Here is a 26,790-nt window from a genome sequence, read left to right as displayed (position 1 = left end):
AGCGAAATCCCACAACATTTCAGTGCACTGACGAGTCAAACGGCTGATTCTGACACATGTACATTTATTGGGAAGGAGTTCCTATATAGCTGATACTGAATTCACCAAGGTAAATCTTTTGCCCCATATTTTCTATGGCAGTAGCAATGGCAGGCCTGTAATTTGAATGGATTATTGTTTTGTTTTGTTTTTGCCTTGTCTTACACTGTGGTTTAGAACATTTTTTAGTAGGTTTACCAGTAAAACACCAATTCATCTTGTTTGGGGGAGTTATTTTGAGGATTTCATGTTCTTCCACATCTTCTCTCCACAGCTTTTTGGCTGAAAGACAAATATTTCCCCCCAGTAAATATTATTTTTACACAGTCACTGCAGAAAACAAACAAAACAACAGCACGCAACAAAAGCTTCAAAAAGGCTGCCGAGATGTTGCAGAAATCTAGACATCCAGACCTGCAGATATACTGTGGAAGGCAAATCCTCATCCTTAAAATCAGCCCTTTTCACCTGCTGCCAATCATTTAGTGAAATCAAAGAAGCTTCAGTCGATCATTTATTAGTTTTTCTGTTTTCAAGGCGTCCTCATCTGTGTCTGCCTTTGTGGAATGACGGTCTGGACGGAGCTCTGTAGCTCCCTCTTTTAGTTTTCTAAGAGCTCTCCTGAGATGATGATGAAAGGACTTGTCTAATGGGATTACACATCGCAATAAGTGCTCAGAGCCCAGTGGTTCATCGCACCTCCCTCTTGCATTTCAAAGAGTGGCATTGATCTGTTGTTGGGTAGTATATCTTGGACATTGTGTTTTAAGGGAGATGCTTTATTGCTTGATTCACAGAGGTTTGTTCTTAATGTTCTTTGTCATTCCAGCCCCAAAATATATGTGTGATTCCTTTAAAACTACACTTAAAATGAAATGTCCTTTGGTTAGGATACAGCTCGCTTATTTTCAAGGATTTGATCTGCAAAAGACACCAATCCCCCCCACCGCCACCCGCACCCCATCCAACCTTTAACCTGAGCACACTGTAAAGGTGATGTCATGGGATAATTCACAAAGCAATGAATTAAGTAGCAACTGAAACTTCTAGTTTATATTGAAATCAAGCAGCATTATGTCATACTTTTGCACACGTGTGCACATGTTCTCTGTATGCTTATGTATATTTAGATTTTATCATGCTAGAGATGGTCTACCTCTATTAATACCAGTGAAATAACAATTTTTCTGTTAGGAAAAATGATTAATAACAGGGTTCCAGTGTATTCCTTTAAGTAAGGAGAAAAATATAGACAATATATGATCATCTAGTCATTGTATTATTTTATTTATTACAATGACTTCATATTAAAAAACTGTATTTTTAAGGTGCAACCCAACCCAAATGTGATTTATACAACAGGTTGGAGCTTGAAATTCTTTGCTTAACCATCAAACAAAGCCAACAAATTATTATACTTTCTGGATTTTTAAGTGGTAGAGCCATTTAGCTCATTTTCAAAACAACATGCTTTCAAATATGTAAGTGATTTTGTTTTCTATGCATCATTAACGCTAATTGTTTTAATCCATTTTGCCTCCATTTTATCTTCAGTAATTTAAGAGCAGTTAATCTTGGTAAATAGCATCCATTTTCCACCACTAATAAAGCAAATACATCAGTCCTTCTGTCTGGCTGAAGGCGTAGTTATCACTCTGGAGTGAGTGCACAAGTTTGGCTTTAACCATTTCAACAAATTAATGCTCAAACCAATATTACCCTCAAATTGAGTCTGATAAATTTTCAGTATCCTTAACATGTATTGGTGCTGACAGGTTTGATTCTTTAATGTCAGCCCTTTTTAAAGTGGGATTTATCTTCCATCGCACATTTTCTGTGACTCATTCTGTTTTTTCTTGTTTCTTTCTTTTGCCACTCTGCAGACACGCACATTTGCCCAGCTGAAGCCAACTTCCCATGTGGAAGAACCAGAAGGCAGGAGAAGAAGCCCTATCCTGAGGTCTGAGATGGAAGCGTATTCCTTTTGGTTGGACAGCAGGTGGCAGTACATGCAGACCACAAAGCTATACAGTCTGCAGGAGTAAAAGGCTCAGGGAAGGGAGGGGGGCCTCTAAGATGTTCAGTGCACAGACACACATGCATGCATGCTCGCATACACATCCAGTTTGCACTTACATCATCATTACCAGGGGAGGAGCTCTGCAGAATGTGAGGATTGCAGACAGCTACTGTAACAGGGATGACTTCAAAAGAAACAGCAACATTGGCATGATTCAGTCTTGACACACTGCGGTCAGTGTGAAGACTCTAAACTGCTGCAGTCCTGGTCAGAGCATGAGGATCTTGCCAGGGTGATTCACAGGAGCTGGGACGTGACTTTAGTGACCTCAGCACAGCAGCATGGCATCACCCAGGCACTACGGACACTCTGCTCGGGATATTACCAACGTGATGCAGAAGCTGCAAGGTAGGAGCCAAATGCTTACTCACAATGCTCTAACTTGGTTTTGCAGAGTGTTTAGAGGTGACCTAGAGCTTGGTATGACACAGCAGAGCAGAATGAGGTAGAGACAGCGTGGAAAAATCTGTCTTCCATCTCATCCTCATGACATGAGTGTCCTGATGTGTAATGCTGGAATTCAAGTTCATATGGCTGATAAATGTTTGGTATGAGAAGGGCATAAATCAGTGGAATGTGCAATGTCACTGCATGCAGTGTAAGAAGTACAGTAGAAATTTGGGGTTATAATCAGTTCTGTTTTATCTCACCTTCAGGCCCTATCAGTGCTTTGGTTTATTTTAAATGCTCTGAATCTTTTTTTTAAATCAAGATGGAGAAACCTGCAGCAGTTAGAGCTTATTATTTGACATATAATTTTTCTTTTTCATTGGGAAAAAAACTTGATCAAATGGTAATGAGTAAATGTGTGAGAGACAGCATTATTGCCCCATTCTTGTTTGTGTTTTGTGTTTGTTTTAATTGCCTGCTTGCTCGCTGTGTGTTTGGTCTGTCTGTGTTAGTGATTGCACACATGGAGTGCAGTGTGTGTGTGTGTTTGTGTGTATATATATGTTTCTGTATGTTGATTGACAGGGAAGCAGACAATAGCAAAGCTAATCCTCAGAGAAGCTGACAGGATGAAGTCTATTCCTCAGCCTAACTCGGCTGTAGTAGCAGGACTCCTCATAATGGACAGTTATATCCTCAGCTTGCTGGCACAGTTACATCCAACCTGGCTAATTTAAAATAATCAGCTTAAAGTATTTTTTTTTTAAATCTTCTCTAACCTCTAACTTTTATTTCTTCTTTAAAATTTTATTCTCTATTCTTTAAAATTTTATTTTATTGTATTTTTTGGAGCAGATAACTAGCATTTATTCCCATTTGCTAATAATGAAACAGCATGGCTTTAACAGTTTCACAAGCTTCCAGTGGGAAACGGTGTATCTCAGTGTGCCGGGATCATGTATCCTTTGCTGACAGGATCAGATTGATGACGCTTGCAAAGTAGCAGGAAAGTCAGGTGACACTAGAGCTGAGATCCAATATGGCTGCTCACTGTAAGGCTTCTGAGGTGGCAGTTTCTGTGAAAGCCGAGAACAGCATCAGCAGCCACGTGGTTCCCCTGCATCACTGTGTGCAGGTGTGGATGCACACTTTGAATCTCAATTGTACGCTGATGGATCTAATTTTAGAAGCCTCCCCTCGAGCCGTCTCTCCAGTGCAAAGACGGATTGATGCAGACACGCATTGAGTGCGCATTTAACCATTTGCAACAATGAAAGGGTGTCATATGATCCCATTATTTATTCATACTTCTTAGAATTAAAACAAATTAATCCGCAGGGAGACACCCCGATTTCAAAGAGGTGGATAATGTTTCATCGGCATCTAAATGGTGGTGTTTCTAGATATCTGGCAAGCTTCTACTACTTATAGGTATAGGATTCTTATTGAATGCTGTAAGGATGTAAATAACATGACAGTGGTTTGTTCCAGCCACAGACTTCTGACTGGATCCTACTTTTTTTGGCAGTGTGTCAGCTCCAGTTAGTGAAACTTTTATCTCATTTTAGCAAACGGCCCTTTTACCAACTGTTGCTTTAATGGTTTCACAAATTGTAAGCATTTCAGATAAAATTGTTTCTGTTGCTGTGGGTGTCTTTACAAATGGAAAGACTGAGGGTTTGTGGGAACAATGCTGCTCTAATGTAGCCGCAGTAGCCGTTACCACAAAAATACAACGCGTAGATCATCTTTGATTCTGCTGAATTTAGTATGTGCCTATTATATTCGAGTCTGATATATTGCCTGTGGTTGGAATATGCATCGTTCTTACTAAATGTGTTGAAAAAGCAAAATCTGTACTTGATCTACATTCACCGGCCACTTTATTAGCTACACCTGTTCAGCTGCTTAACATAAATGTCTAATTTATCAAACATGGCGGCAACTAAAAGGATTTAGGCATGCAGACATGATCAGAACGACTTGCTAATGTTTAAACTGAGGATCAGAATGGGAAAGAACGGTGATTTGAGTATCTTTGAACGCAGCATGGTTGTTGGTGTTAAAAAATGGCTGATCTGAGTTCTTCAGAAAATGCTGAATTTCCCCACAAAACCATCTCAGGGGCTTACAGAGACTGGTCCAAAAAAATAGAAACTATCCAATGACTAGCAGGAGAAAATATCTTGCTGATGGCAGAGGTCAGAGGAGAAGACAGTAACTGAATACAAACAAGATATGCAGAAGAGGATTTCTGAACACCACGTTGAAGCACATGGGCTACAGCCACAGAAGAACCCAAGAGGAGCTGCTCCTATCAGCTAAGAACAGGAAGTTAAGGCAACAATTCAAACAGGCTCACTAGAATTAGACAACATATGATTGGAAAACATTACCTAGTGTGATGAACTCTGATTTCTGCTGTGATATTCAGAGGGTAGGGTCAGAATTTGGAGAAACAACACGATAGCATGGCTCCATCCTGCCTTTTACCACTGATTCAAAGTACTCTTAATATTATAATAGTGTTGGGGGATATTTTCTTGGCACTCTTTGGGGCCCTTAGTACCAACACAGAATTGTTTGAATGCTACAGCCTACCTGAGTATTGATCCGGATCATGTCTATGCCTTTATGTGTACACATCTTCTCATGCACCGTGTCACACTGCTCGATCACATCAAGTTAGTTTCTTGAATATAATAATGAGTACAATGTACTCAAATGGCCTCCACGGTCACATTTTCTCTATCAAGATGAGGGCCTTTACTGTGTGGTGGAACATACACATGCACATGCTTGCATGTGCAGCACACATATCTGCAGCAACTGTGTGATAATCAATTCAATATGGACCAAAATCTCTCAATACTAGCAAGGTATACCTAATGAAGTGGCCGGTCCCCTTTACAGTTGCCTCTGTACATGTACTTTCTCCAGATATTTAGGTTTAGTCCAAATTTAAATCAGGAGTATTGTCTTTCCTTTATAATGGGTTGAGTCATGGAACTTTTTGATTGTACTCTGTAGTTTTTTTTATTCTTTCTTTTTTCATAACATGTAGCTCTCATGTATCTCATATGTTCTCGCCTCTGAGTACAGCATCAAATTAGCTTGTTGACAGCGGGCAAGCAGAATCTAATTTCATTTGTTTGATGTGTTCTGGTTGCCGTTCATCTCCTGGGAGGCGAGAGCTAAACCTGTGATAATATAATCAAGATGTTTTGTAGGAATCAAAGAGGAGCACTTTTCTTTTTTTTTCATTAATCTGCAGATGAAAGTGAAACACAACATAAAAACGTGTTCTTTCCAGTATTATATAGTTCTGAGCTTGTACCCTAAGACAGCTGTAGATGAAATGTATGGAGCCTTTGTTCATGACAATGTGACTCTACTGGGATAATTGTTATGTTCACATGTGTTTGAGGGAAGAAAACTCGGTTAGTTGTATAAATATATCTAATCTAATGTCACTTGCATATCTTGTAAACCGCGATTAGTTTAACATATTTCCTCATCATCTCGAGGGAATATAACAATCTCAAATCGCCATGTTTTAAACCGTTCTCCCTCAAGGCTCAATTTGGCGACCGCTTGAGAAGAAAGAAACGGCTCAATGCAACATCAAAACAATCAAAACTTTTGCCCCAGTTTTGGGCTTGTGTTTTTCTCCCTTTAACCAGCTCTTTTGGTGCACCTCTCTGTCGCACACAAAAGGGAAAAAACCCCAAAAACATCGCAATTAGTGACACCATATGGCAGAGAACGGCAAGGCCGCTTTGAACACCTCCCAGCCTGAACTCATCCATATGCTGTGGAATTTGCCTGTTTGTTGTCTCTCATTAACGAGAAAAGCGATGCGCTGTTTTTGCTATTACAATTTCTCACCTGTTTTCTCTGTCGTGGGCGGAAGAGGGGTACGTCCACGCTGCCGTCTGCCGGCCCATCAAGTGGACAAGTTTGCTAAATCTCATTGAGGTGGGTGTGCACACCTGCATGAGTTTTCTCTGCATTGTGTAATTTTGGTAAAGGAAGATGCTTAGCAGGGGGAAAAAAGGCTGAGAGGGTAAAGTGCATAGGCAACAGAGAGGCAGCACATCTGGAAGATATGAGCCCCATACTGAGAGTTTCAGATGGATGAAATGGGAATGAGAGCGACAGCGGGAAAAGCAGGAAAATGAGGACTGGACCAGCAGAGTTGTTGGGGGTGGAGAGAGAGAGCGAGCCCACACACCAGCTTTTAAGCTCCTAGTTGCTAGTGGGCCTGGCACAGATCCTTGGGTTGGCACAGGGCCAGCTTGACATCCTGTTGCCAGGGGCGACATTATGATGCGGCCGCAGCCAAGGAAGGCCCGAGCAGACGGTCACCTTGAGCCATGCCAGCCTCCTGTTTAGCTGTGACACCACTATTTATCGTCTGTGACTCTGCACACCGTGGCTTCACACACACACACACGTGTCCACATTTACATAGACACCGAAATAATCGCTGTGTTAAAAATAGCTCTAGTGCAACGTTTTATTTTTGTAATTTTTTAATAAGACTGGGTGTCAGCAGTTTAACTGAGCAGTTAAACAGACCCAGAGGAAGTCTTCAAGGCCACCAGAGCAGAACTGTGGCAGAGCGTCTGCTCGGGAACAACGCTGTAGCGTGAGTTGTTGTTTGTTCTGCTGCTTCTTCTTCTCCTTGTACTTCCAGATTGTGTTTGTGACTCGTTGCCATAAACGGCAGTCGCATGACAGCCAGCACAGGGCTTTTTTTTCTCTTTTTCACCCTGTGGGCTTATGGGGCATGTCTGGTTCAGGCTCTGCTTCTGTAACAGCACGTTATGCTTGATAAAAAGGTGTGTGTGTATGTTTGTCCCTGCACTAATGGGTATCTGTGTTCAGACCATGCAAGCTTCCCAGTGGCAGCTTCTATTGCAGATCAGATCATAATCTCTTTTAACCTGACAGTCAGTGAGGTTTTGAGTGACGTATCACAAGATTAGGTCACTGAGGGTCCCTCCTGTACAATATGTACGGTGGGTCACACTCATCCACTCTAGACGCTCTTTTAAATGTCACTCTTTCACGAAGGTCAGAGTGTATTCCTGCGTTATTTAAGTGAAGAAGAAGAATTACAATATAAAAATCTTTCTCTAACTCTAACATTTTATGCAACACAGGCAGCATTAAGTGACTCTAAAGATATAATGAAAGGAGTATTTATGTTATCTCAAACTATTAGGTGCTGTAGCATGGGGCAAAATCACAGCTTTAGGCCACACCGATTCCACGATACAGTATCTTCTTTGATGCTGTCTGTCAGATTGAAGCTTCAGATAGTTTTGATGGACGTGCCAAACAATGTCTTAACAGATAAAATCCTGACACCTGAGCTTTTGACCCCGAGACACATTCAGCCTCTTTCTGTAATACTCTGAGTCTCATGCAGGCTCTTATCTCTCACCCACAGACACCTCTGTCCCCCTTTTCCCTCCATCTCATTGTGATTGGATAGTAGAAACTTTTGCCTCTGGCGGTAAATTTAGCGCTTTTAAATAGAGGTCAGATAGTGAATCCTTGACCTAGTAAAGGTCAGTCAGGCAGATAATGTGGTAATAAGTAAGTAATTTCCAAGTTTTCCTGTTTTCTGTGTCGCTCACAGAAAATTATGAAAATAAAAACACCTCATTTTGTTTTTAAGAAACAGACGCAACTCTGCCATCTGACACAACAAGCCCTTTTTGCCTGTTGCAAGAATGCGTAATAAGGAAAAAAAACAACAAAATTCAGGTGAAAGTAGAAGGAAATTAAATGTAATACCTTTACAGATATGCACTGTGAATGGGACAGATGGTTTTAGTGAAGTAAAAGGCGCTCGGACATCTGCCAGATGCAAAAAAGAATTGGTTTAGGTTCACTTTTAATAACAAAGAAAATTTGCCCAGCTGGATGGGCATAAATGCGCTCAAGTGGATATGTGCAACAGGATTTTGCAGATGATTCTGGCTCTGTGCCAGGCAGCATTTTTATTTCACAGCAAAGACGAGCATTATAACTGAATTCACTGCTCTGGCCACAGTGATTTATTTAGTGTGCTGACGCTAGTCCTTTCACTTTACTCGTCCCTGTAATGTGCGGCGAGCCACTGAACCTGGATAAAGAGCTTAGACTGTCTGACCCACTCCCGCACTCTCCCACACACACACACACACACACACACACACACACACACACACACACACACACACACACACACACACACACACACACACACACACACAATCATCACATACATTCATGGAGAGCAGCAGAGAAACATCAAGCAGAAAATATTTTTTCAAAGCCAAATTGAGTCTTTCTAATGCTCTTAGTGCTGCTGAATGGTGTTTTGATACGACCCCCTGTGCCTCCAGTGGAATAGATGCTTTGTATTAGCCGCTTGTTTAGTCTGATTGTGTGTGTGATGTTAAAATTTTGTTGTGTTCACCTAAATGTATTTCGCTGTGATAAAGGCCTTGATAAAACAAGACAGAAGGCTGTAGCTCACGGACTAACACTGATTCGCTGCAGGATGTGTCTGATATTTTGCAGCTCCTCTGTCAGAAATGAATCAAATTAATATCTGAAACAAATATACTGTCTACGCTAAGAGAGATGACCTGTTTAGACTTTTTTGTCTCATTTGATTTTTACATATTTCTTTTTTAAATTCCTTTAGTTTGTTTTGCTGTATTGCATTTGCATTCTGATCTGCCTTCATTGCTGTTGTGTGTGTGTGTATGTGTGTGCGTCAGTACCGCAGGTGCTAAAATTGCTGAAATTACTGTATCAGTGGCCTGGCTTTAATGAACACTGTGATATTTGGACATTTTTGTCAAACGACAAAGTGCCTTCTCTGCACATCTGCTACTGAAAAGGGAGTGATGGTGCTTGAAAGAGGCAAGGGGTTGTTTTGATAATCACTTTGACTTGTTCCCCCCTTCTTAGTCCTTTTAATGTGGTATCATTATTACTGAAATGTAATTAGGTATGCTAATTGGCTGACATTTGGACTTCCGTCTCAGCACTTACGTCGAGTCTGGTAAAAATGTGTTGTAAATGAAGTGGGATGGCGAATGGAGAGGCTGAATGGACGTGAGGGTTGAGTGGAGGTGCTGAGAGCGTGATAGATGGTGTTATTGAGTGCTCGGGCTGAAGTACTCCAGCGGAAGTGCAGAGAAGGTTTTTTTTTTTTTATAAATTAGGAATTGTTGGGGTGAAAGAGAAGAGCTGGAGTCAGGAAGTGGATAAATAAGCTGTTGGAAGAAGCAGGGGTAGAAAAGCCTCTAAACCCTGTGAAATCAGTGCAGTGGGATGGGTGAGCGTGCAAGTGTTGCAAAATAGGTTGTGTGTGTGTGAGAAAGAGTGTGTGTGAAGCAATTATAGGGTACCTCTGCGGCGTACAACAAAGCCATCCATTTAGTGCACGATGGTGTTCACAGGCACGATCCATTAATGTTGTGCTGCAAGACGCACTATTTTCAGAAATCTAAAAAAGCCTCATCATATACACACACATTCATAGTGACTGTCGTTTAAGCAATTAATCCAGGTTGGTATGCAGCTGTTAGATGAATTTAAATGTCCACCAGCTTGAATAATATGAAGATAATATGATTAAATCAATGTATTACTACATTAATACTTGACATCAGAGTGTGTGACCTTGTACAGTAAGTATGTGGAGTGCCCGTCCATATGTGATCGGCCATAATCATGGCTGGTGAGTTGTGGAGTCATTAATAGATTAAAAGAGATCAGAAATGCTTTGAGTGCAGAGCGGGGTCATCTGAGAGGCTGAGGTTTAAAGCTGAGCTTGTTCTTTCTGTCCTCTTCTCTTGCTTTCTTTTGTCTGTACGTTGCCTTTTGGGTAATATGCATTCATAAGAAAAAAAACCCCATCAACTTCAAATACTTAAAGCTTTACTTATCCACAAGGTGGCGCTGTGTCTCTGTACAGTCATGAAGGGCTAAATAAGAAGTCTTGTTTGCTCAGAGAGAAAACCCAAATATCCTTAGGGTGAATGCATTATATGATGAGCAGACACGGCGTTATTCCACCTTCCAGGGGGGCGTTTGTTTTTCCTTTAATGGCTGAAAAGAGACGGTTCCTCCTCTCCTCAGGAAGCATCGCACCCTGCAGGCATACCTGTGTGAGCGCTGGGCGCTGACCCACGTCCAACCTCCACAACCTCAGTGAAGGATCTGGTATTTTCTGGGGCTGCCAGGGGCTCCAACAGGGATCCAGACCAGCTGAGGTTCAGGCTGTTTCAACCCCCCCACTATCATCTTTTTTTTTTCCTCTTGGAAAGACTGAAACACTCCTGAGATCTGCAGCCTAAAGGAGTCTGTTGGTTTATTCTTGTACATACAGTATATGTGAAAGTGATTGTCTCCATTCAGCTTATTCTGTTCAACATGTGTGTGTGAGCCTGTGTGCACCTGCTCACCCTGTGGTTCTCTCAGCTCCCGTGGTGAAGTCTAATAAGTCCCATGAATCCTCACCATGTTGTTTTGGTTTTTGCCCTGGGGTTGTTTTTCTTAACAGTTTAGTTCACCAGAGAAGTTCTGCTTCCACATTTTTCACTGTTAAAAAGGAAGAATTATCTAAAAAAAACAAAACAAAACAAAAAAAACTAGAAATACTGAGCTCAAAAGACTTGGACTTTCAGCGTGGCTATAGCTGGTCATTATTTAGTGCTGGCTCTTTGTAAATTTACTGCTTTAAAGTGGATTAAAAATTGCATTAATTCTCGTTGATTGATTCTTTTTGGCGGGTTCAGCACCTCGGATAGTTCCCTCACACTTCTGAGTTCGGGTGTAGCTGTTTAGCAGCACCTTGAACTTGGCATAGAGGCTGGAGTAAATGGAAACACACTGTGCATCGGTCAATATATTCTGTTTTATTATTTACATCATTGATAATGCGTGGGCTCTCTAGAACAATAGATCTTTGCCTGGTTGCAGCGCAGCATGGGCCAAAGGATTTTCTTGCAGTAATGTTATTGAATTGGGATTGCGAGTTTGTGCAGAGTGAAACCCCCAATGGATTTTGCTTTCCACTGGCATAAATCATCTTTTCATAGTTTAGAGAAAGCTGGTAAAGGCAATGCAAATGTAAATATGAAAAAAAAAAAAACAGGACTGCATGAATATTTCTTTGAACTGTCGTTTGAGCTAAAATGCCTGCACAGTCCGTCACACATACACAGCTCTCCAACTGTATGTTCAGAAATGTAAAGCGCGGCTTGACAGACACTCGTTTCAAAGAGTCATCCAGAGGGATAGGCTCACGTTATGACGGCCAGTTCCAGGGCTGTTAGAGGGAGGAGTGTCAGCGGTGTGATTATCAGCAGACAGATAGCGGATGACAGCTGCCATCGGTTATTGATGACTTTTTTAATTAAAATCCCTTATGGGGGGAACCCAAAGAACAAAAAGGGAAAATCATACAAATGATGAATGGTCCTTTCATCTTTAAGGCTGATATAAGATGCACCGGGCTCTTCAGCATGAATATTGCTTTCCAGGAAACTCTCTGAATATGGTTTCAAAAGGAACTCTGCAATTTTAATTTTGCCAGAGCTCACACTGGCTGTATGTTTTTGTGTCTGTGTGTGCGCGTGTATGCCTGTGGTTGTTGGAGGAGATGGGGAACAAACAGAAAAGGCTGAATGCAGGAGAGCAGAGGTCAGGCAGAAACTGAGATAGGAATCAGAGTGTGAAAGAAGAAGGGGTCAACATACACTGGGGACATGCACACCCAGCTTTATGCAACATCATGAGAAGATGTTAAACCATAGGGAATGGCACAAGTTAGCTTTTTGTTTAATTCCCAGTATCGTCTTGGGATTTCTCGCACTCAGGGAACATGCCTTTGTAAAATGAACTCTCAGTAGTTGGACAAACAGTGCACCCATTGTCTAATGTTTTCTTGTTGCCTTGTTTAGCAGTAAAAGTTTTACCAGCAGCAGCAGCAGTGCAGTTTCCACAGCATGACTGAATCAGAATGAAAGTGGTGGTCTTCTTTGTTCTGGACTTCGCTATATTGTTCTTGTCCGAGACGCTTTGTGGACTGTGTACATTTCATGTTCTATGACAATCCAAACCTCGTCCCAGATATTACATCCTCCTGTATTGTTTTCCACTCCTGTTCGGTAGTCGCTTACCCAGAGAGAAAACAAACAGACTGTTTGTGACTGTGGTTGAGATGAAAGTGGCTCTTTTCTTTTTTTCTTTTTTTGAAGGGAGTACAGTAGGAGATCAGACAGGATGACTGTCAGTGATAGTCTGCTCCCCTGAAGGCTCTATGGAGTAAAGAAGCAGCGTGCCTCAGAGCACCGCATGGTATCTGTATGGATGACAGAGGGGAGAGCGAGGAGGGGAATTAAGAGTGCCAGCAGCACATAGGGAATTCCTGCACGTCTGTCCCCGCGTTGCTTTAGTGTTTGTGTGTTTGTGTGTGTGGTGCTGTCACAGAAGAGCTCCCGCTTTTCCCCTGCTAACCTGCTAAATGGTCTCCTTTAACCCACCCACCACCGCTAAGTCCTCCCTTTCCACATGCGGATGGGGCTACTGTGACATCACTCATTCCCACGCACTCTGATTGGCTAGCCATTGGAGGGAAGTAATTTTTTTTCCTGCAGCCTATAGCGAAAAATTGAGAGAGAGAGAGAGAAAACGTGGGAGGGAAGGACACAGGTAGAGAGGATATGAGAGGGGAAGAGAGAGAGGGAGACTAAGCAAAAAAAGATTGATGCTGAGGCAAGCCGGCACTGCGCAGCACTCTCTCACACACATACACACACAAACAGTCATTGCATCACGCGTACTCTCGCATCACACTCCCAAGCTGCTTAACAGGCAGGAAAACCACTGAGTCTGACTGAGTCTGCAGCCCGCTACTGCAGGACAGGACAGAGGACGGCAAAACGTAAAGGGCGACAGGCGAAACAAGAGGGTGGTTCTTTCCTCCCTGTTTTACCTCAGCGCAACAGTTCCACTGCTGTCATCCCAGGAGGTCCGGTGCTTCAGGGAGCTCTTTAAAGACACCTCCCCCCGAAAAAAAGGGGGGTGGGCAACAAGGGCAGGAGCAAGGGCAAGTGTTACCTCTCCCAGAGGTGGTCGTTGATGTCCTCTCAGTGCCCCCATGAAACAAGCACAAATTGAGGCATAATCCGGGTTACAAGATGGCACGGCAAGTAGGGGGCGAAGCCTCCCCGAAAAAGAACACATCCCTCAACCTGGTGGCGGGCTTCTACCAATACCTCCGGGGTAAGTGGGGCAGTTTGTGTGCGCGGCTGTGTGCATGTGTGTGTCCTGCTGAGACAGATAGAGACTCCAAAAAGAAAGCAAGTGCACAAAATGTGTATTTTTGCATGTGTGTAGGGTGTGTGATTTAGAACGGCACTGCAGCATGGACCGTACGTGCCTGCTGGACATATGTGTATGTGTGTGTGCATAACTATGAATGATTGTGTGCATTTTGCAGTGCAGTTTTCTTCCAAAGAGTTCCCTGAAGGATGCTTTTGTTTTTTTGTCAAAGCTGTGAGTGTGTGAATAAAGTGAAATGGGCAGACGTCTGAAGGGGGCGTTTCCACACTGGCGGAGTCAGCGAGTGAGCCTGTGTGTGTGTGTGTGTGTGTGTGTGTGTGTGTGTGTGTGTGTGTGTGTGTGTGTGTGTGTGTGTGTGTGTGTGTGTGTGTGTGTGTGTGTGGAGGTCTACAGCTGGTGAAACAAGCATACCCAGCAGACAAGTAACAACTCACTGCAGGTGTCACAGCACAGAGGGCTGACTGTCTGACCTTATCTCTCTGTCTGACCCTGTGGCTATCTGCCTCTCTGCTCATTTGGATATCACATATTCAGCATTCTGTCTGCCAGCTTGTCTCTGGATAAATCACATTATCAGTCTATACTGTTGAGAAGAAAGGAAATACTCTGAGATGTCTGACAACTGGTCTCTTTGTTTGCACCAAGTTTGCATTCTTTTCCTTGACTATATCAATGATAATTTGTTAAGGTGATCTTCGCTGTGAGAAATCAGGGACTGTGTATGAGACAAGTGATACAGAAGGTAATCAAGTGTGTTAAAATGCTGCTGCAAAGGATGGCTGTTTCCCATTGTTATATTGAAAGAAGATGAGCGTGTGTGCTTAAGAGTGACTGCGTTTGTGCGGCAGGTTCAAAGTCACCTCGTCCCTGAGACTGAGAGGCTGGCACCACGCACATGCAGGCCTGTTCTCCGTCACGCATGTTCCTGCTCAAGAATGTGGAGGGAGGGAACATCTTTCCCCATTCTCATCCAATATTACCGCCCATCAATATTTGATTACTCTTGGACCCAATCAAAAGATTAATTTGTAGAGCAGGAAGCTGCTCAGTGGCACGTATGACTATGTGTGAGTGTATATGCATTATGTATGAAAGGTACCTTCCCTCAGACACAGACACACCTCTTCCCTTTAGCGTCTGTCCACAGCACCCAGTGACACACTAACCAACTTGAGTGCAATCAAGGCGTCAGCATATTTCATTAAGGTAGAGGAAGGCACTGTGTCAGACGTCCTTTCTCGCTGATAACGTGCTTATCTCAAGGATATTGCTCTGCAGCAAAGACGGGACACACAAAAACATCAGTTGCATGCGTGTGATGGGATGCTTTGAATCCCAGGTAGATTGTGTGGTTTTGTACACTCTAATGGTATAAGTGTAGCAGCTGCACATTAATTTCTCTGAGATAACCTCATTCATGTTCAATTTTTTTAATACATGGGTTGCACATAACATTGAATTTTGCTGACACAAGATATCACGAAGAATAAACTATACATTAGTTGGTAAAAATCCAGCAGAACACACACACTTTCATACTATAAATGCACAGAAAATTGTATATATGCTTGATTTATTAGGTTTTCTCATTCAGGTTAAGTGCCTTTTTAGGGGACATTGTCAGCAGACATGTATACTATTGATTGGGTCTTTCCAAAAGGGCCTTCATTACGTTAGCTGCCATAAACAAGACCAATGCATTTGGGGTAATGTCGCGTTTGTGTATTTTGATCACAGCCCTGAACAGAGCACCAGATTTCATGTTTAAACTGTACTCAGAAATGACTAGAACATGGCAGATAAGAGGGAGAACCACCGGCCTCCTATCATTTAAAGGGCATTTTTGAGAGCACAATTTTCTGTCCTCAGCAAGAGGAGTTCAGATAATGAAAATGCCATCTGTAAATGTCAAATGCCTTCTCTTTGTACATTAGTGTAAGGTATGATTTGGTGTGACTGACACATTAGAGAGACAGGAAGATTATCAGAAATAACAAGAGGCAGCCATCCAGCATCAGAAACCCAAGCGACTCTCACAATAAACAATGAGAAGATTGTGTTTTTAATCCTTTCTTTGTTTATTATTGCGCGTGACTAATAATGATGCTCTGGGCTCTGATTTACAGATGAGCAGGAAGCAGTGCAGAAAAGGACATTCACAAAATGGATCAACTCCCACTTGGCAAAGGTAAGAAAGTCTGGTTGTGTTTCCCTGCTAGTGCCAGCATTGTGTTATCCATTTACACAAAAGCTGGTGCTGGTGTTTGTTTTAAAACTCCCCGATCTCCATGTTTTTCCACTGTGAGTGACTTTACTACATCCTGTGTGCATGCGCTGACATTTTCCAAGAGCTGGTCATGGGACTGCTTGTTCCAGCTCAGACCACACACGGTCCTTCATTCTTGCATGATTTTTTTGCTCCTTGTTATTCTGTCAGTTTCATATAGCTACTAGCAAGGATTTACTCTCACTCTAATTATCTATTTCATATTACAGCATTTAATACACTGTATGTCTTTTTCCCCTGCAAGCTAGAGTCATTAATTTACATTTTAGTAATCTCGCTATCTCAATATGGGCCAATTTAGATTGTTTAGGATAAGAGTTTTTCATTAAAGCATGCTCTTCATTTGTCCACTCAGTGGACAATATGTCTTTGCCTTATAGTAAACAAACACATTTGATGCTACTGCATGCTGAGGGGCCTGTAATTATTGCATTATACTACGTTAGGCTCATCAGTTTCGCTCATTAATGCTTAAATGGTATGTCAGGAATGGGCAGACAAGGCAAATATGGCACAGTGCAACACAATTAAGTGTTACTCCAATCAGTGACGCTCCTCTCAAGGTTCCCTATTTGATTACGACAGCTGTGGAGTTCTTGAACTGCGGTGACGTGGAGCTGAAAATTCATTTGAAGAGCACTCAGAAGGGAATAAACCGTGACGTAATATTAAATAAGCACGTCTCAGGACTGTGCCAGCAGAAAATTACACACACACAGCCCAATATTTAAATGCTGTGAATTTTTTATAAGATTCAAGGTATAACCACATACTTTATTTATCAAGCCTGCAGTTGACCAGAGCTGCAGTCCCTTTGTTATTTCATTGTGATTGAACATTTTGGAGAGGCATTCCCACGAAGCTTTGAGGGGGTAGTTCAACATTTTTTTGGTCAGATGAGTAAATTGAGAAAATGAACACATATCCCACATTTGCATTATAAATATGTAGATGAGTAGATCTAGTAGCTTATCTTCTTTTTTGGCTTCTCCTTTTATGGATCACCACAGATCATCTATCCTTTTTATCCTTTTCTGCCACACCAACCCTCTGCATGTCCTCCTTTACTATATCCATGAACTTTCTCTGAGGTTCCTCTTTTCCTCTTCTCTGCCAGCTCCATTCTCAGCATCCTTTGCTCAATATATCCACTATCCCTCCTCTTCAGACAGTAAAAAAAGTCCAGATATGTATCGATTCAGGGATGTGAAGCCTAGGAGACAGTGCCAAAGCAGCCAGTGTCTTAATTTTAATACATTTACAAACACAGTTAAACCAGGTGGTTTCTAAAATAAATAAATAAGTGGACGTAAAAAAAAAAACCTTAGCTGTCTAAAGCTGACCATTTTTAACACAGGAGTCCAGGGAGACTGACCTCTTTTTGCAGTTTCAAGTGGCCATTCACAGGGCTGTAATTTTTGACACTTCAGCAATGGGCTCATTTTTCATCCCCGAGGTTGTTGCTTTGTCCTACTTCTATATTTACTCTAAGAGCCAAAGATTGGCATTTATTTCCTCACATAGCTTTCAGCAAGAAGGCCGGATGTCTAACTAATCTTTTAACCTAAAGTGGAAAAAGATCATTTTTGCTATATCAACACTCATGCACTAAAAACTCAATGAACTGATCCAACAAAGATCCCGGAGACTTCATTAAAATTCCATTTAAATTTGCCTTAATTAATGGATTCGGGTAATTAATAGATTAGTCATACCATCACACTTCCACTGGAAGAGAAAACCATATTTGTTCCTCATGCTTTTCCCTCTGCCGACTTGATCAAATTACGTATGTGATGTTCTCCTCGCTCATCACGAAGCTGCTTACACTTCCACCTGATGCCTGACGTTACCATAGTGATACTGATTGGCCTATATTTGTCTTAAAAATGTCTTGGCTGTCATAGCGGCTTGGTGAATTTTCAAAGAGCGTTGTGATGAGCAGGGGGTAAAGGTTCACCAACTTAAAGGTGGTGCAAAAAATAAAGAGAGCCATTTCTGGAAGTCATCATTCTGCAGACTAGTAGAGATTATGTGGTATCTTATGGACTCACTATCACAAGAATAGCTAATCATACGCAAAAAGTAGTGTGAAAGTGAGACAGGAGGATAGAAGACAGAGAAGCTTTAACAGTTGGTTTAGCTTTACTCTCACAGGGATAAATCCTGCCCTTGGCTATGCAGATGATTAGGCCACTCCAGTTATCACAGGTCTTTAATTCACCGCCTAAAGGTATGTGATTAATCGTTAGGTGAGTTGAGCCATAGCATGAGGGCTTCCTTTTGCTATCACCGCCCTCCCCCTCACTTTACTACTCCACAGGTATAACAAAAGAAGTCTTACGGGCTCCGACAAAGACTTTCTATGAGAGGGGATGTATTGGAGCTGGTAATTTATACAGAAGATGAATGACTCTCATTAGTTCACCAGATTAACTCGCCAAAGATATGAACTATAAGAGAGCTGCAAGGTAGTATTTTTCCAGGGGGTGCATTTCATTTAGATAAAGGTTGATGTCGTTTAGACCCACACAGCAGTCACACTCAACTTGCAAAATTGCTCTCCTCACAGTGTATTTTATGTTGCACCCGGTCGTGGAGTGACACATGTGGAGGGGTTTCAGTCAGCGGACCCCAAATTTCCACTCTGACAAATCCTTTCTGAGAAGGTTAAAGCTTAATTACAGAGTGGCCAGTGTGAACTGCGGAGGTCTCGCCGTCTTTCAGGCGTTTTCCCGGGAAAACAGCTTTAGTTCAGCCATCAGTGAAGCAAGTGTTCTTTGAGATTAAAGAAGGAAGAGAAATGAAGCTCCCAGCTCCTCTCTTGGTGTTTACTCTCGGGTTAGAGCGAGGGGAGAGGGTGATACATCCCGTGCACATGAAGTTCAGAGACAGCAAATCATGGCATGTGGCATGTGCTTCAGCTAACTAAGCTGCTGTTATGTTTTTCAAAGTATTAAAAATTTCAATCAGCTAACTCTGCTTGTGGTGTCCTCTTAAATTGTTAAGTTGTGTTTATTTTTATTTTTTTAACGGCAGTGTTGCTTTCTTTCATTTCATTTCATTTCATACTTGTGTTTAGGAGTCATACAAGCTTGTTTTACATTGTGGACCACATACAACCCATTTTGATTTTAAGTGGGTCAGACAGGTAAAAAACAACAACAATTTGTATCAGTGTAAAGATGTTTAACTACACATTTAATCCCTGAGATGTCTCAATATAAAAAAGTGTTATTTCAACAGTATCTCTGTTTTTCTTCATGATAAAGAAAACTGTTGTATTAAATGCAGGAAATGTGCCAGCATGACTCTTTGGGCTTAAACTCTAAGAAGTAAATATGTAAAATTACAGAAAAATTCTGGTAACTTATTGCCTAAATTGCCCTGTAATTATAAAGTGAATCGTTTTTATTATTTATTTTTCTGTTAACACATTAAAAAAACTCCAGGCATTTAAATTAAAAAGAGACATTAATTGTTTGTCTATTACATATTAGTATGAATGGTGAAGGATGAGGTCTTTATCTGCTCGACAAGTTGTAAATTCATGAAAATATATTTAAAAGTCCAAAATGTATGTTAGTCCTTCTTTTTAGTTGTCCCACTTCCTGTTTTATTTTTAGAGCTGTCCTTTGCTTAGTTTGTTTCCATCGTCTCGTCTACTGCGATTTAGTACAGCTGTGTCCCCAGCTGTTTCCACTTCCCCGATTGCTCTTCTGTGTGTATATAGACGCTCTCTCTCCTTGTCTTTGATCAGTGTCTGTTCTCCTTGCCCCAGTGTTGGTTCAACCTTTTGTTTCTGTAGTTTATTTTTTTGATGTTCCCCTTTTTGGATTATTGCAACCAGCCAATAAACAGTTCATTTAAGATTGCTCGGTTTGCCTCCACATTTCTGCATCCTGTAAGACTCCACATGGTCAGCAGCACAGTTGATAATGACAACAAGAAAGGCCCCAGCCAATGTATTTAGACCCACAACCCCGTCGCTGTGAGATGACAGTGCTGACTTTGCACAAGTCCTGCATGATTTTAATTGAAATGTTTCTACATGAGTGATTTTATGTGCCAATAATTCCCTGTCAGAATACCATCATCCTAAAAAGACTTTGCCAATAGGCTTCAAGTTTTTATTGTCCCTTCAAACTGGATGTATTGCAGCTCAAACTGAAACCTCTAAGTGTTCTCTTTGTTTCTGCCCCCTTCTGTGTCTTTCATGCTGTTGATCTTTTGGGATCCAGTCAAATGTACCAGGGGAATAACAAGAGAGCACAGACAGACGCACATCCTCAAACTCCTCTGCTCACAATCAATTACGACCCAGACGCTCATGTGTAATTAGCTCATTAAGTTCGTGATTTATTTTTTTTACCGCATGTTGCCGAGCAAAGGGAATGAATATTACTTTCTTTTTTTGTAATTAGTCTGAAATTTCCTCATTAGCTTTGGGATTATAATGAACAAATAGGTAAATTTGGCTTCAATTAGCTCATGGTATAATTTATCCCTCTGAATGGGATCTTTTTTAAGTGCTTCTTCTGTCAGGCTATGATACGGGCACAAGTGCTGTCTGAAAACCCTAATATCCAAAGCCATGAAACGACGTTAGAAGAGGAATTAGTGAGAAGCGCTGCTGCGTTTGCTAATTAAATTTGAAAGACGTGAGGTTAGTGTCCTGTCTCTCTCTGCCTCTGTCATGTTTTTCACTGCCACTCCTTCTACTCAATTAAACCCCTCTCTCATTTTCACTTTGTTGGGGTTGTACATATATTTTCACTCTGGCTGCACACACACTCTTGCGCACATCTCTACTTTTTGCCTTCCCTCTCTTCACTCACTCCCTTTGCTGCTAATCTCCCTGTGAATGGTTCGCTCGTCTGAAAGCTCCCCCTCCCCTCTAAAGCTCTCCTCAGCCCCAGCATGTGACTGTGCTTTAAGAGAAATCCTTGATGTGGCGGCGGCGAAAAACTGAGATATGTGGATTTCCTCAAGTCTGGAAGTCTGTGTCAGGTCAGGGAGGAAGTCAATGGGAAGGATACAGTTTGAAATCATCAGCATATTTTAGGATTTGAAGAAGCCGTTCAGAGTCCTCTGAGCCGGCGCTTATGGATGAATCCAGCTGTCAGTAATACACGGCACCACCAGACTCTGTTTGGGCTCCTAGCACAGTTTTTTTATGAAGATTTCCTTTATCCATGTCCCACAAGTTTAAATGAATGTCTTACAGTTTAACATATGTATTATGTTAGGGTTATGTATGCACTATGCAGCTTTGTGGGGGATAATGTGCAGAAAAATATTTCTTACCTCAAAGTTTTCTGTACATTGCTAGACCTATTAGCTCTGTAATCCTGACTCTTTGCATTCCAAGAAAACTGGGAAAGCTTTGTGTGACATGAAACACTTATGTAAACAGTGATCCCCCCCCCCTCTTTTTTTTTTTTTTTTTTTGCACAAACAGTTACATAAATTCAGTCGCTTGTTTAGAAATATCTTGCCTGGAAAAATTGTGTTATTATAAAGTATGCACCTGCCTTCAGACGAGTGTTTTCAAGTCTTTCTCAATGTTAAAAACCACAATGTTTCTAGTTTAAGCATTGCACTTAAGTTTACTTATTTCATATGATGTGTGTGTTTTCTTCTGTAGCATGTCCCTCCCCTGGTGATGACCGATCTCTTTGAGGACATAAAAGATGGTGTGATGCTGCTGGCCTTGCTGGAAGTCCTTTCAGGACAAAAGCTGGTGAGCCTGTGGGTCATTTCTACATCATGGGATTTGGCTACAAGCTTCAAACACGTCCTCTCCTCTGATCTCTCTGGATTATATTTTCTACTTTCTCACACTGAACCGGCTCAGGCTGATGCAATAAAAGAGAAATACAATAATTTTTGAATGTTTGTTTGTCCAGTGGGCTGCAGACTTAATGCAGTGAATGTGAAATGAGCCAGAATTATATGGAAATGCCTATTGACTGACTTTTATTAGGATGTTTGAATTGAGTGGGAAAGCCCAGATTAACAAGGACAGATCAGAGTTCACAAACACAGACAAAGACACACACGGCTTGAGGATTACATTTGACCAATACTGCCTAAGGTCTAATCTGCCTCTGTCCTATTGATCCGTTTGTTTATAGTCTTTGATTGGAATTCTGAGTCTCATTATTTCAAAAACGTTTATGCTATATTTTTTTCATCTATGCTTTATTGTCTGTTTAAACTGTGCTAATTTCTTATACATGTACTGATACATTTTACCCTCCCGTTTTCTTTCCCTCTCAATATCTCTCTTGCTTCCTTTCCATATCCATTGTTCTCCCTTCTCCTTCCAGCCATGTGAACAGGGCAAGAAGCTAAAAAGGATCCACTGGGTCGCCAACATTGGTACAGCTCTTAAATTCCTTGAGGGTAGAAAGGTAAGAGTTCGCCGCCTTCTTTCTATGTGTTTTTTTCTCTCTTTTTTTCTTAACCTTCCTGCTCCTCTCCCTGCTCATCTGGAGCCTTGTGGGCGCAAATATTGAATCTTGACCTCGTGTGACCCGCTTCTCTTTCCTTCTCGCCTCTCATTGTCTTCACATTCCCACATCCTTTGGGTATTCTGAAATTAGTAGATTCTCTCGATTTATATTTCCACAAAGACTTTGTTTGTTAAATGTAATTCTGTCTTAACTACTTCATTACATTTAATTGTTTGGCTCCCTCTAAGAGATGGAGAAGAATGTCTCTCTCTCTTCAGCTGATTACCACTACACCTACTGCACTCCATGTTATTAGCACTTAGCAAATTCCTTTTCTCTGCTTCATTGGCAGAATTGCATCAGAAAAAACGCTCAATATGGTTTTGAATGTAATCATCTAAATGCATCAACTGCCCCTCCATGAGATTAGTAAAACGTTCTCAAAGTGTCGCCTGGCTCGTCCTTGGATATACATAAATAAAGCCATGAGTATGAGCTGACGTCTGCGGGGACACTGACTTGTCTTCCTCGAGTGTGACAGGGTTAAAACTGTAAATCCTAAACCAGTAATCTGCTGTCTGGAGATGAGACATCAGTGGGCACTCTGCTGCGTAAATCGGAGAGATGAAAATTAAACGTAAATATGCTCTCTGTGTGTGAAGCTGATGTACACACAGAGCATATTTACATTTTGCTTTAGATTGCCCATGTCTGCTCCGCGATTGTGTCTCGTGTCTGTGTCATAGAAAGTAAGTGTTTGCTGGTGTAATGATGTTTACTGATGTTTGGAAACTGTTGAAACCCTGTGATGTAAAGCCTCCCTTCTGGGAAAGTAGAGAAGCTGTCTAAAATGTAAATGAAAACTGGATGCAAAATCAGACCCCAATCATCGGTGATGACCCTGAACCTATGACGATATTCCCTTCACTTCTTTTAAAACATTGTTCTTGACAGTCAGGGATAAAAAAACATATTTCTAACTGACACAGATTAGGCATTCAGATCATGTGATTAGGGTTAGTTAATAAAGTCTCTGGTTAGGGTTTAGTCATTGAAAGCTGTGGTTATGGTTAGGGAAAACGACTGGGTTGGGTTGCCAGATCCTGAAATTGTTATGTCGGCTGTAACTGTACATAGTACATACCACAGCCTGTAAGAAACTCTGAGATAGTTGCACAAGTCAGTGCATGACTCCCTTAAATTGAATTGTTAGAATGAAGAGTTAGGGTTTGGGGTCATCACTGATGGTGTAGTAAACACCACCATGGTCATTTTCTCATTTTGATTTCGATCCCAGCAACAAGTTTCACAAAACCTTGGACTGTGGCAACAAAATGCACATAGAAATAAGATTCTTAAAAAAATGTAGTAATAAATTATTATTTTAATGAGTAATAATTGGATGTAAACGAGTGCCACGGAGAGATTGAGACTTTCTAAAGTACAGACGGCGAGGAGTAAAAAAACTGAGTGTCAAATATTTAAACAATAAAAGAAGAACTCATAGTCAAATTATTAAAAAAATGGTTGAATTTGGTTTTCATGATTTAACATGTTGCCTTTGACGTGTTATTAATATAATAAATTTAGATGATTGGTTACCTGTGATGGACAGGTCACCGCTCCAGTGTTTACCCCACCTTGAATGCAAACATCTGGGGTAGGTTCCAGTTTACCTGACCCTGAACTGGATAAGCAACTTAGAAAATGGATGGATAGTTTGTTAGCGTTTTACGCAGCTTCACAACTTTTTAGTTTTGCTATTTAGAGTTTAGTACAATTTATCCAAAGAAACACAACTACTGCTACTGTATATGCTTACTGCTGTCATTTTATACTGGTGTGTTTTCAGTGTGGTCACGCTATACCTCTGTTAACCACTCCAGCCTTGCATTACTGTTTTGATTTGCCAGGATAACCTGCTGTGTTTTTTAATATAACACCATGTATTGCATATGTTCTTATCAGTCACTATCCCACGGTTCCCCACGTTGCCCTCGTCTGCCCCCAATCTCGTTTTTCATGCTTGTTCACATGTGTGGAGTGGCAGGTATTACCATTAGATGACCTGTTGTGCTGCGGCGCCTCAGTAATACAACCCTCTATGTGATAATATACAATACTTCATCATATCACAAGATACAGCCTCCTCTCTCTCTCGTTTCTTGCTCCACTCGGCCCCTTTCTCCCTTTCTCTGTGTCCATCTCTGCTGGATATAATCCCTGTTGCCTGTGTAGTAGTGATAGATCTCTCCTCTCAGCCAACCACTCAAGTTATCTCACCTCAGAGATGCTACAGTATCTGCCTTTTCACAGTCAATCAGGCGTTTGCTTTCAATCATCTCCAGTACTTATGAATTATCTTTCTCCCCCTCCTCCTCTTCCTGTTCCACCTCCATCTGCCTCCAGTCTGCGTACAGAGGATCTCCGGTCAGTATTCATAACATTGCTCTACTTTTTTCTTTGTGATGTTGATAAATTGTGTCAGAAACATCTGCATGCAGGAGTTCTGATGATTACATGTGATTTCTCTTAAAGATGCACTGAAATTAGCTTGAACCTGTGGCTGTTTTGTTCTCAATCTGGATGTTAAGTTCACCTGCTTTAATGTGTGTAACGTTAGTATTCGTGCAGCTTTTTATCTTTTACATCACTCTATTGAAAAAGAGATTCTCAATCGCAGTAGGACTTGAACATACTGCCTGGCCAAAAAGTCACGTGCTCTTTTATTTCATTTGACTTAATTGCTGTGGTATGGTTTAGATAATCTTATGAATGTCCTAATATTTATTTTTGTCCATAAATGCATTATGTTTGTGCCACGATCTTGTATTGATGTTAGAAGAGTCTGATCAGTTCTCCAGCACATCCCAAAGATTCTCAATGGGGTTAAGGTTTAAAGTCTGTGGTGATCAACCCATGTGTGAAAATGATGCTCCCTGGACAACTCTTTCACACTGGTGCCCTCTTTGAATCCTGCCATTTTGATCTTTAAAAACATTTATCTGGTCATTAAGTAGATTCTGCTGACCCCATGTATTTTTTGGCCACATAACATTCCTGAACCAGACCAACTAAAGCAACCCCAAATCATAATACTTTTTCCATTGTTCCAGAGTTCAACCCGTTTGCTCCCAACTAAACTAAAGCTACTGATAAGTGGTTTTCTTTACCCTGCACAATTGTTTAGTCCTAATCCCATCAGTTTCCTTCACATTGTGTATAAGGAAAATCTTCTACTTTCACTAGTAGACTTATTTATTCATTATATTTGATTTCACCAAATATTTAAGTGATCTCTGACCACAAACAAGATTTTTTCCAGCTACATAATTTCTTTCTTGAGGATGAATGTTTAAGTCATGAGATAGGATATCGTTGTTTATGAAACAAGAAGCTAGTCGTAGCATCAGTTACACCCGAGCAATTGGACAGCAGAGAAAGAATGTAATTGTACAGAGAAATGCTTTTTCTTGGTACACATGACAATAAACGCTTTGAATCTTCTTAAATCCTATGGATGGCGCTTACTTTTTCGGTTGGTTAAATCCAGATGTTGAGCTTTTTTTTTTTGCTTTTTTTTTGGCTGGGCAGTGTTTGTACATTACACTCTTTATTGTTAACTTTCTGAATAAAATTAGCTTATTGGGGTAATAGTAAAAAATGATAGATTAGTCTGCGATCTGGAAATATCTAGACCTTCTAATAGTGTAGTTTAATGCTGCTGCGTTTGGACACAGATCAAGTTGGTGAACATCAACTCAACAGACATCGTGGATGGACGGCCATCTATTGTCCTGGGGTTGGTGTGGACCATCATTCTCTATTTCCAGGTAACTTTTTGCAGCATTAGTGCGATTAGATCATCAGATTCAATGCACATAATTCAGCATTATTTTTTGAAAAACAGTGAGAAGAAAAACATGATGTGAATATTACTACTTGCTCACCACAAGAACCTTAACCTGACAGCTAACATGGCTGAGAATATCCAGTTTGCAGAGAGAGCAGATGTGTATTTTTCTAGTTATATATATAAAAAAATGAGCAATTTAAGTTTAAGGGACATAAAAAATAAGTTGATCTTTAAAAGTACTTACACTCAAAATAAACAGCATCTGCCTCAGGTAATTCAGACATGCAGAGAATAAATCAGAACTTAATACTCCACTCTG

The 26,790-nt window shown here is 41.1% G+C and overlaps 1 protein-coding gene across 1 annotated transcript in view; it reads left to right on the top strand.

The window, feature by feature from the left end:
* Positions 1-13,676: 13,676 nt before the first annotated feature.
* Positions 13,677-26,790, top strand: part of syne1a (spectrin repeat containing, nuclear envelope 1a) — a 121,949-nt gene continuing 108,835 nt past the window's right edge. The window contains exons 1-6 of the mRNA XM_080882209.1: positions 13,677-13,810; positions 15,997-16,058; positions 21,805-21,900; positions 22,490-22,573; positions 25,025-25,045; positions 26,356-26,448. Coding sequence (XP_080738335.1) covers positions 13,726-13,810; positions 15,997-16,058; positions 21,805-21,900; positions 22,490-22,573; positions 25,025-25,045; positions 26,356-26,448 — 441 coding nt within the window. The 5' untranslated portion in view covers positions 13,677-13,725. The remainder of the gene's footprint in view (positions 13,811-15,996; positions 16,059-21,804; positions 21,901-22,489; positions 22,574-25,024; positions 25,046-26,355; positions 26,449-26,790) is intronic.

Source organism: Rhamphochromis sp. 'chilingali', assembly GCF_963969265.1.
Source record: "Rhamphochromis sp. 'chilingali' genome assembly, chromosome: 5".
In the NCBI taxonomy this organism is placed as follows: Eukaryota; Metazoa; Chordata; class Actinopteri; order Cichliformes; family Cichlidae; genus Rhamphochromis; species Rhamphochromis sp. 'chilingali'.
The sequence above is the reverse complement of the archived record's forward strand: the minus strand, read 5'-3'. Positions and strand labels throughout refer to the sequence as shown.